The sequence below is a fragment of the Oncorhynchus keta genome, chromosome 30, assembly GCF_023373465.1.
Source record: "Oncorhynchus keta strain PuntledgeMale-10-30-2019 chromosome 30, Oket_V2, whole genome shotgun sequence".
In the NCBI taxonomy this organism is placed as follows: Eukaryota; Metazoa; Chordata; class Actinopteri; order Salmoniformes; family Salmonidae; genus Oncorhynchus; species Oncorhynchus keta.
In genome coordinates, this window is record NC_068450.1 from 58,482,127 (window position 1) to 58,493,800 (window position 11,674).

The window sequence follows — 11,674 nt, forward strand, 5'->3', positions numbered from 1 at the left end:
TCTGTCACCTACATGTTTAGCTGGAGGCTTTTACTCTATTGATAAAATAAAACATCCTGTACTTCCTTCTCGATGTATCGACAGGTTTTAATGATACCCTTCCATTATCTGGGCCTGCTTTTCGCTCTATTTCATTAGTCTACCAAAGACAGACGAAAATCCTCCGTGTCCTTTTTGGACCCAGCATTTACGTCCCGTCGCGTCTCTGGAACGCTACAGCAAGTCTCGGATATTAGATGACAAGAATGTCACCCGGTCGGACGGTAAAATATATCACCGGCATGAATCAAGTTGTCATTTCCAATTTATGCCAGAGCATAGGTCCTGGTGCTGTGGACAGACTACTGATGCTGTCCGCTCTCTCGCTCTCTCTCTCTCTCTCTCTCTCTCTCTCTCTCTCTCTCTCTCTCTCTCTCTCTCTCTCTCTCTCTCTCTCTCTCTCTCTCTCTCTCTCTCGCTCTCTCTCCCTCTCTCTCTCTCTCTCTCTCTCTCTCTCTCTCTCTCTCTCTCTCTCTCTCTCTCTCTCTCTCTCTCCCTCCATCCTCAAACAGTAACAGTGTCTCTCTGATTCCAACTTACAAAAACCTCTTCAGAATTTCCAATTTATTTGTAATTTAGGGCATGCTTATCCAAAGCGACTCACAGTTAAAACATATAGTGTAATCGCAAGGTGGTACTGAATGATGAGTCTGTGCCAATAATGCCAGCATCTGTTTGTCTTTAACAGATTTGATAAGGAGACCAGAGATATTTGAGGTGGCCCCTACAGAAACAGTGCCTGCGCAGAAAATACAGACCAGGAAGTGGAGTGTGCGGCCTTAAGTTAATGATTTCTTACCAACAATCATTCAATTATATCTGTTATCAGGAGAATACACAAAGGCTAGAACCATAATGGGACTTTTTTAATTTTAATTTAACACTAATCAAAGCGAGAGAGCGCTTATTAATTCAGCCTCCACCAGGACCTTCACGCACCATTTAACAGCAGGAAAGCAGAATGTCATCTTCACAATATTCACAGCAACATCCAATTGGTGGAGGAGAGAAGCTTGGAAGAATGTCAAAAATAATGGGTTGTTTTCTGATTTACTCTACACCGACACACAGTACCATGTGGGGGGAGCGATGAGGCCCCTGATTTGTAGTTCACTATGCAAACATTTGACCTACTCCTTAACCACAGAGCACATACTTTGGGGCCCTGATTTGTTTGCATGTCCCAAATACTGTCATGCTATGCTTCTGTGGTGATGCACTATGCAGAAATCGCTTCGCCATTTCCTGGTTGCTAAAATTCTCATAATTTCAGTTTATGTAACAAAACAAGCAAGTATACTGTAGAGAATCATTGTACTATCTAAACCTGTGTGAAATATATTTTCCATAACCAAAAATATTGTGTTTTAAGTTGTTTGAAGCTGGTGAACAAAACTGAAAGTAAAAGATGCAAAAAACGAATCTTAAGAACGGGAAGCATAGAAATAGCGCACATAGAACTGCATCTTAGACTTGCTTTCAGTGAGAATGACAGATCTATAACTGAAACCTGCAGCACACTCATTTAATTTCAAGACACTGAGCACCCCAATTTCCTCCCCCTTACTCCAGCTGCTCACTATGTGTAGATGCCCACATCACAGGAGGTTGGTGGCACCTTAATTGGGGAGGACAATCTTGTGGTAATGGGTGAAGCGGAATCAGTGGAATGGTATTAAACACATGGTTTCTATGTGTCTGATGCCATTCCATTCGCTCCGTTCTAAACATTATTATGATCCGTTCTCCCCTCAGCAGCCTCCACTGCTGCCCATGCAATTACTATAGGGTCGGGTCCAGTCTTAGATATAAGGTGGCTGATGATAGGCTGCCTTGCATTAATCCATGTCACTGTACTGCCTATGGGGGCCTACAGTGCTGCATTCCCAAGAAGCCGCCATCTGACTGACTCCACAGTTTGCATTTCAAAGAGAAAGAAAAGTGGGTCTCTTGAGATTTGCCATAGTTGGAGCAGTAGCTTTCCCGAGACATACCTCATTGACAGCAAGACTTCATGTCTGGCTAACAATATATCTGAAACGGCTATATTCTATTCGGAAGTAAGGGGGTTTCCATTTAAGTCTTAAATCTGCCTTTCGTACTCCTTGATTTGATTGATATTTGACTGATATTACAGTTCTATATTACAGTTCTATGTTACAGTTCTTGACCTGGTTTCCGATACAGATAATCACAGGGAGACGGGAGCTCCTTTCATGAAGAGATATGTTGACCGCTCTGCTCATAAGAGTAGGCATCAGATTTGTAGGGGTAGTTATGTATTTGTCTCCCTTTCCTCCTTTTATCTCGAGATAGATCAGTACATTGGACAGGGCAGTGTGAGATGTCTACCTTTGGTTTGGCATTTGATGGATGTGCCCATAGATGTGATGTATGATTTATTATAAAGTGGCATGTTCCTCTCATCTTATGAGCTGAAGCCCATCTCTGAAACACTCCGTCTTCTCAGTCTACTCGACGATAGCCTCTACCCGAACTCTTGTTTTGAATTGTCCGCCCCTAATCGCACCCTTCTAACGAAGGTCACTATCCGCTTAAATAACAACTTCAGTTAATTAGGTGTGAGGACGAAAAGAGAGGCCCTCAGCAGTGAGTAACCACCAGGCTGGTCTAATGTTGTGGCGCATCAGAGTCAGTATATTACACTCTCTCTGGGAGGAGAAGACCTTTAACTGACTCCAGCCTTTAACATCACAGGGTGGTTGTCTATTATCACACACACACACAAAAACGTACACACTGAGGAGAGGAGTGTTGGGCGTCAGGCCAAAGCAGTAGATCAACGAGAGGGTGAGCCATGATATCTAAGGCTGCTAAATTGAGTTCCTCAAGGAAGGGGGATGTGTGTGGTGATTTAGAGCTGAATGGTTTAATCCAGCCAGATGCATTGAATTTTCACCCCCATCTCTTCAGCCCCCACCCTGTCTAGTGTGAAGACGGGACTTCCTTTCAATTACCCAGAGTGCATTGTTGTCTGCCAGTTGTCAGTCAGGGGCGGTGACAGGGCTGCGGCAGTGTCTCTTTCTTTTTTCTTTCTTCATTCCCTTCGCTTTCTCTCTCCCACTTTCTCTCTACACAAGCCTTTACTGTCTGCTTCCTGCTGTCATGACAACCAATGCAATATCTCACATCTGTCAAAGACGGCTGTTGCTTGATGTTAATAGGCTTCTATTGTAATTTACACCAAAGACTTAATTTGGGAAATAACAACGCTTCACTGAGTGAAGAGAAGAAGATACGTTTTATTGAGTGTAAGGATTTTTTGTTGTTGTTGTTGACATTTTCTGTTTACAACTAAACAATTGGATATCACGAAAAAGGGGGTGAAAGTAAAAAAAAAAAAATCTTCTTCTTTAATTGAATGTTGGGGAAAAGTTAAACAAAGCTCAATTGAAAGCCTGTCTTTTCCGTTTCCGTAATGGCAATCCAAGAATCAGGGAGAAACATGAATATGATACTGCAATGATATCCTGTTCATATCCTGTTCATTCAAATAGCATCTACAGGTCAAGGTGTTCTTTCTAAAAAAGAAGCTACTTCAACATGAGGGGTGGAATGAATACATGTAACGAGTCCGTCTGTCGTGAGAAGAGCAGGTTTCTAGTACTACTTTCCCTGCACCATTTATCAGAATCGGCTGACACTGTGATCTCAAGCACAAAGAATCAATCCAAGAGAGAATAATTAAAGGAATTGTACAGTACAATCCCAAGGAAATGACTGAAGGAAAGCAAGCAAAACATCTCTCTCTCTCTCGCTCTCTCTCTCTCGCTCTCTCTCGCTCTCTCTCTCTCTCTCTCTCTCTCTCTCTCTCTCTCTCTCTCTCTCTCTCTCTCTCTCTCTCTCTCTCTCTCTCTCTCTCTCTCTCTCTCTCTCTCTCGCTCTCTATTGCTGTCTCGCTCAGAGACAGAAATAATAGAGTGAACGGGACGAAGCAGGTCAGGGAGGGCAGATGATTTAGTGGTGGAGTTAGACTAAAAGAGAGAGGGGAATAGAGAGATGGATGAGAGGAAGCAGCCCGAGGTGTCCATAGAGATTGAAGGGTTTATAGTGGGTGGCGAAAACAAAGCTGTGTGTTTGCAGTGGGTGAGGCCCAGAGGAGCATGGGGAGAGGGATCAACAGTGTCACTGGGAAAAAGGAGGGCGAGTGATAGAAAGAGAAGAATGACAGAGAACGAAGGGGGGAGAGGAAGGGACGGAGGAGAAATTATGGCGAACAATGGGGAGAGAAAGAGGGAGAGAGTGCTAAACAGAGATGGTGGAGGAATGATTGAGAAGAGGGGAGAGAGGTAGGGAAACATGATGAGATGGATTAAACTCCCAGTGAAAAGTGATGGGAGGACAGGAAATGTGAGGACATAGAATAGATCATTCTGCCACTGAAAGAGATGGGATAAAGAATATGAATAGATGTCATCGTCGCCACTCTCAAAATGTGACCGATAAAGGCAGGACCCCAACTCAGAACTGCGAAGTCAGGCTAATCTAAAGAAATCATGAGACCATCTCACCATTTTGAGCGTCTCATTTGTGGGATATCCACAGGACTTTCCTTTAATCACGCAGCACAGCATTCGACCACGTCAAAAACTATGTTCATGTCCAAAAGACATGGACTTCAGCCCTCTGGACCTCTGAACATTTTATTTGTCCGAAAGATAATCCTTTGGATACAGGAATATAACTGTTCCCCTATGTTGATGCACAGATGCCATATTACGTTATCCAAAGGATTATCTTTGTGACGAATAAAAGGGGCGCATACTGTGGGATTCATCTTTGGTTTTGACATACAGGTAACTGCCAAAATAATGGAAACACTTGTGTAAATGGGGGATACAAAGTATAATGAAAGCAGGTGTGGTTCCTGAGTTATTAAGGAATTAACATCCCATCATGCTCATGTATAAAAATGCTGGACAGGCCATTATTTTGGCCAATATTTTGGTTACCATGGCTATGCCCCCATCCACAGGGCACGAGTGTTCACTGAATGGTTTGATAAGCATGAAAACTATGTAAACCATGTGCCATGGCCATTTTAGTCTTCAAATCTCAACACAATTGAACACTTATGGAAGTTTCTGGAGTGGTACCTGAGACAGAAACTCTTATTTTCGTCTGTTATTTTTTACACTCTCTTTCATTCCTAATACCAGTTTTTCATCAACACACACATAAAGACACACTTTTTTTTATTTTATTCCACACCACAATCAGTAGTCTCACTGTTGGTAGCAACAGGTGCCTGTTCCCTGAGTAAAATCCAGTAGAGTGCCTCTCACTTCTTGTTACTGTAATGATGGAAAAATGCACTCTTCGCTTTGATCCAGAACCAATGCTGTTGCTGTCTGTGATGGAAACACTCACTGAGCATGGTGGGCTTTTATCAGAGCTGACTTTCTTTAATCATGTCTTTCATCATCGAAGCGAAACAATGGTTATTTTGTGATTCATTTTTTCCCCGTCACAAAGCCACTATTATGATAAACCATTCTAAAAGCAGCGTGTGTGCATACTTATATGCCCATGAAAGTGCCATACAATTCCTAATAATGGCACCAGAGCATTGGTGCATTATTTCTCTGGATGCTACAGTACCTTATTCCACCAAGCGAGGAAGAGCTCATTACTGAACAATATTTCCCGTCATGCCAAGATCACTGTATCATTGAGAGAGAAAGAGGAGAGAGAGAGAGAGAGAGAGGCAGGGGAAGAGAGAGATATAAAGAGAGAAGGAAAGAGGGAAGAAGAGCGAGAGAGACAGAGACAGAGAGAGCGAAAGAGAGGATGCTGAGCATTTCCCTCGGGAGTGTTTCTTCTTGAGGAGACTTTCAGAGAGTAAGAGTGATATTGCTGATTTGACACGGCATATGCAGCGAGGGAAGGACAAGCGGAGATAAACAGTGTTTGTAAACACAAAGTAGCCAGAACAAAAGAAGAAGAAAAAGCAGGACAGAAACACACCGCCAGAGGACGGCTTGGAGAAGTATACACGCACCTAAAGCTATAGAGATCGTCTCACATGTTGAGTTATCTGTTATCTGTGATTATAGGAAACAAACAAAGTAGAACTTTCTGTATGTTTTTCTAAGCTCATACTAACCCTCCTCATAACTCCACGCATGTAAATACTTTAATTTTGCCAAAGAGTTCTGAAACCTTCTTGTTAAGGCTTGACTAATTTGTTTTTTATCTGTTTCTGTCCAGAATCAAGTGCTGGCGAGAAGAATGCAAGGAAACGCCCCTAATGGAATGGAATAGTACAATGGCTGCATTGAGGAAAAACGACAACCCTCCTTTTCAACCAGAATCCCACCACTAGGCTGTATTAAAGCAGTCAGGGGTACTGAATTAATGTCAAGCATCTCGTGGAGGCAGCATCATGCTGCACCGCTGGAAGTAGCTGGAGGACCACCCATGGAGATTCCGGCTTCTCGACGTTCTCAATGCTCCTAACACACACCAAGTAAACAGAAATGCCTTCAAAGGTCAGCTGCTTATACTTGTTGACGGTCGTTTGCTGGGCTAGCGCACTCTGGTACCTGAGTCTGTCCCGTCCCTCCACCTCCTACGTGGGCCAGCTGTCCATCCCCATCCGCCAGAAGACCAAGCTCACCAAGAACGTGACCTTCAGCAATATACGGACTCGGCCGCTCAACCCGCACGCCTTCGACTTTGTCATCAACGAGCCCAAGAAGTGTGAGACGGAGGCACCTTTCTTAGTCATCCTGATCAGCACCACCCACAAGGAGTTTGATGCACGTCAAGCGATTCGAGAGACGTGGGGCGACGAGAGCACGTTCGGCGATGGCGTTCGCGTCCTCACACTCTTCCTGCTTGGGAGGAACACGGATCCGGTGCTCAACCAGATGGTGGAACAGGAGAGCCAGATCTTCCACGATGTCGTGGTGGAGGACTTCATAGACTCCTACCACAACCTCACCCTCAAGACCCTGATGGGCATGCGCTGGGTGGCCACCTTCTGCCCCAAGGCACAGTACGTCCTCAAGACGGACTCGGACATCTACGTTAACATGGAGAACCTGGTCTACAACCTCCTCAAGCCCGCCAGCAAGCCGCGGAGACGCTACTTCACGGGCTACGTCATCAACGGAGGTCCGATCAGAGACATGCGCAGTAAGTGGTACATGCCCAGAGACCTTTACCCTGAGACTAAGTACCCGCCTTTCTGCTCGGGCACTGGGTACGTGTTCTCGGCGGATGTGGCCGAGCTCATCTACAAGACGTCCCTGCACACCAGACTGCTCCACCTAGAGGATGTGTACGTGGGGCTGTGCCTTCGTAAACTGGGCATCCACCCCTTCCAGAACAGTGGCTTCAACCACTGGAAGATGGCCTACAGTCTGTGCCGCTACAGACGGGTCGTAACGGTCCACCAGATCTCCCCGGAGGAGATGCACCGCATCTGGAATGACATGACCAGCAAGAAACACCTCAAGTGTTAATCAGCTACCTACAGTTAGTGCCAATGTGAAGAGGTCCTGAATTCTTCATCTTCTTCTTCTTCTTCTACTTTATTGCTTCTTCTCTTCCTCCTCCTCTGCCCCTTCCACCTCTTCCTATCTCTGCTTTTCTTTGTCACTGTACAGCACATGACCCTGAGGGAGCAGTACTGTAACAATAACCATCTGGCCGTTTGCATAGTCTAAGTGGCGCTTCGCTAAAAGCCTCTTTATCAGACCAAGGTTTCTCTCTGCTGTTGTAACTCCTGCGTTCTCCCCCTATTGATGAGTTTAAAGGCCACAGTTTAGAAAATAAAATAATTCTGTATATTTTCTGAAACATGTTTGATTAAAAAATCCACTCTATGAAAATCAAATAATGTCTCACAATGCAACAGTATGCCATTTGCACCATATGTTGTTTATGAGATGAAATCACTAAAACACAGAGGTGGAAGCTTAGCAGTGGGACAGAATGGCTCAGATGCTATTAGGCTAATCTATGTAGGCAATGCTGCTAATTTCCAGAAAAAGTCTGGCCCTATTACTGAAGTAGTAGGGATGATAAGAAATACCAAGATATACAACCTATGTAAACGTTCTGCTGTCAGTTAGGTTGATAATGAATGTCCACTCTTAATTTCCAGTCTTTGTATATTTAATAAAGATGTATTTGTGGGAAGCACTGTTTTGGTACCGCAACAGATGTTGTCATAGTGAAAAGACCATGATAAGTTCACAATAGACATAGATTGAGTGTTCATTGGAATGATCTAAGATCGTTAGAACAGGAGACTAACAGTTCAATGGACCTACTGTGTGACACGACGGACATACATGCCTCTGCAATTGAGTTGTAATATACTGTTTTAAAGAATGAAACCTATTTTCTTACTATGGATCTGGAGTCCTTTGTATGGGACGGTACAAATGGCGATGTAACGGCATTAACCACATGCATTCCCCGGTGAATGTTGTTCCATCTGTATGTGAGGCTCTCCCCCCCGCTCTTTAAGCCGCGCGGTGACGAGACAGACGGCAGAGTGTTATATTTTCTATTACTTGAAACCAGAGGGACGACACAACCAACGGCTGCATTACATTAAAGACGGGTTTCATTTGAGAGTGTATTCCCTTTTTTCCTACGTATTTGGGATTTCTTTTTAAGTCTGTCATTTATTATGTGTGATCCTAATAAGAGGACAGTTTATAATAGTGTTGAATTATTCAATGGGTTTTTATTTCAATACATGCAGTGGACTGACACATACCTATTTATGCCTGAATTAAGGACTTCAGCTTTACCCAAGTCCCTCTCTGTAGTTGCAGTGTGTCAGGTAATGAATTGGAGACATGTTCGGCGCTCATTAAGATTGCCTATCAACACAACTCTCTGTGTAAAGCTGTCAACACGCCATGAACAACTACTCTGAGAAATGCCTTCATGCTATGACTGAACTACTCAGCTGAATGCTCAAGATTTACATTTGCTCATCTGTAGAGGTGTGTGTGTGTGTGTGTGTGTGTGTGTGTGTGTGTGTGTGTGTGTGTGTGTGTGTGTGTGTGTGTGTGTGTGTGTGTGTGTGTGTGTGTGTGTGTGTGTGTGTGTGTGTGTGTGTGTGTGTGATGTCTGAATAGAGCTCCAGTAATTGGTTCTTCCTATCGGTGAGAACAGTTTTGTCAGATGCAGACAGGTGTGTGTGTGGCGGAGGTGAGAACACTTTGAAACACAAGTTTACCAACATGGCTCCTGGGAGCTGCTAGGAGCCTCTGGGGAGTTCGATAGATTCTATATAGAACAAACGGGGATACTCAACAGTATATATGTTGAACACACAACGACACACTGTGGTAAAACATTTACAGTGTTCTCACAAGTAATATGGACTTGAAATCTTTGGGGACAGACACATCCCTATGTCCTAACCGTTTTCCTCACGATAGGAATATTCCCAGATGCTGTTCTGGTTGAAAATCTATTCGGTTAACTTGTGATCAACTTGAAACCCCTTGAAATGTAATTGGACTTTTAGTACTGTAGATTCTAAATGGTGTTTTGATGGCTTTGCTCCATCCTAAATGCATCCACTTTACTACGTGTTACCTTCATTCCCAGAGCTTGTTCAGTCGTATGACAATTTAGCTGACGGTTTTCTATTAAATGACTCACAGGTGACACATTCACTATATGACTCATTTTGTGTTCCTTAGATTGCAGTTATATTTTCAGTGTTGTGGAACAAACGGAACCATTGGGAATAACATCCTGTAGCACTGGAAGACATGGGAGACATGGGAGACATGGGAGACATGGAGACATGGGAGACATGGGAGACATGGAGACATGGGAGACATGGAAGAAATGGGAGACATGGGAGACATGGGAGACATGGGAGACATGGAAGACATGGGAGACATGGGAGACATGGAAGACATGGGAGACATGGGAGACATGGGAGACATGGAGACATGGGAGACATGGGAGACATAGGAGACATGGGAGACATGGAGACATGGAAGACATGGGAGACATTGGAGACATGGAGACATGGAAGACATGGAGACATGGAGACATGGGAGACATGGAGACATGGAAGACATGGGAGACATGGAGACATGGGAGGCATGGGAGACATGGAAGACATGGGAGACATGGGAGACATGGAGACATGGGAGACATGGGGGCATCAGCCACACAGTTGGAGAAGGCAAACTGCTGAGTTGACAGATAACGGTAGTTCTGGTGAGTCTATGAAGTTCATTCATTTGTGTGTTTATCGCAATGGGACCTAGGCCAAAAATATATATATTTCGGAAAATAAAGAGGTACAAGTTTCTTAGTAAACTTTTATCACATTCCAAGTGCATTTAAGTCAAAAAACTGAACCAGATAAAAATGAGCAGCCCAAGTTTTAAAAATCTGGTACCAATCTGAGGGCAGCATGAACCATCTGCCATGGTAGCAAAGGGCTTTCAGATGAGGGCTCACTGAAAGCAGCTGGCCACACAATCGTTTTTATTTTCGGTGATGCTATTGTGTCACTGGATTCTCTCTGAATATGCAATGGGATTATGGAGTGTTGCTTTTGGTTGGTGCTGTTCAGTGGGAGGAATATGCATAGGGATGTTCTGCATCTGTTTCACAGAGGGGGTGGATCTAATAGGGAGAAGTTATCTAGGTTACTCATTGTGAACTGTTTTGTGTTGAGCCTGTGGTCTGTGTGTATGGGAGCATACACAAGGGGGAGGGGGGGGGGACATTTTTATTCTCGTACCAATCTCCTAGGAGACAAGCTCCCCCATTACGCTGTGATGAAGCAGAAACAATGAGCTGATTATGCGGATTTTAAAATCCAAAGTTTTTTCCACATCTGCCAATCATCTATCTCCTCTGGAACTGTCTTGCACAGCTGCGTGCCGTGCTTTATGTGAGCAGGCCTGTCGGTACGTGCCTGTAGGCCTACACATGCCAAAGCAATACTCCACCACATGGGTAAATACCACAACTCAATCCTCAGTGCTGAGTAGTTCCAAACATCTATTGACGCGGTCTTGTACTCTGGAGAGGGCACAGTCTATTTGGCTGTTGGTGACATTTTCTTATTACTTAGAACTGACTTAACGGTCAGAATTTGGTGCAGTGCCGCAATGATCCTCTCACATGTTTTTAATCTTTGTCACAGTTGCTGGATTTTAAAAGTGTGATAAATATGCATGAAACAAAAGGTGATTTGTTTGGATCGGAAGGTTTTGGTATTTTATTTGCATTGCCCCCCTGCAAATCCGATCCATCGGAATACTTACAAGAGAGGCGAGCAGAGAGACAAGCTGGGTTGGTGTTCTTGTGTCAGCTATCTCTTACTTCATTGAACCACAACGATAATATCATGCCTGTCACTGCAGTTTTTAAGGAAGGGATTTTGTCTGCCTCGTTTTTCAAGCAACACTTTATATTTGCCCCAAGACGATTTGTGAAGGCAGTACTGGCTTGTGAAGGCAGGCTTTGAATATATGACGTCAAATCACATGCAGACATTTCCTCAGACATATCTTATATTTGTAAGACATCCTGTTGACATGTAATCCCTAAAGCTAATGCAATACGCCATTCATGGAGACCCTGACTGCTTTGAACATTCAGTATAGTC

At 44.0% G+C, this 11,674-nt stretch overlaps 1 protein-coding gene across 2 annotated transcripts in view; it reads left to right on the plus strand.

The window, feature by feature from the left end:
• The window catches only part of LOC118363819 (beta-1,3-galactosyltransferase 1-like), a 113,900-nt gene extending 105,377 nt beyond the window's left edge, over window positions 1-8,523 (plus strand). Inside the window, exons 1-2 of one of the 2 annotated variants that reach the window (XM_035745065.2) lie at window positions 5,566-6,049; window positions 6,271-8,523. In XM_035745065.2, coding sequence (XP_035600958.2) covers window positions 6,540-7,529 — 990 coding nt within the window. In that variant the 5' untranslated portion in view covers window positions 5,566-6,049; window positions 6,271-6,539 and the 3' untranslated portion in view covers window positions 7,530-8,523. Of the gene's footprint in view, window positions 1-5,565; window positions 6,050-6,270 lie in introns of those variants that run through there. The other variant, XM_035745064.2, reaches the window with a different exon arrangement.
• Window positions 8,524-11,674: the final 3,151 nt, after the last annotated feature.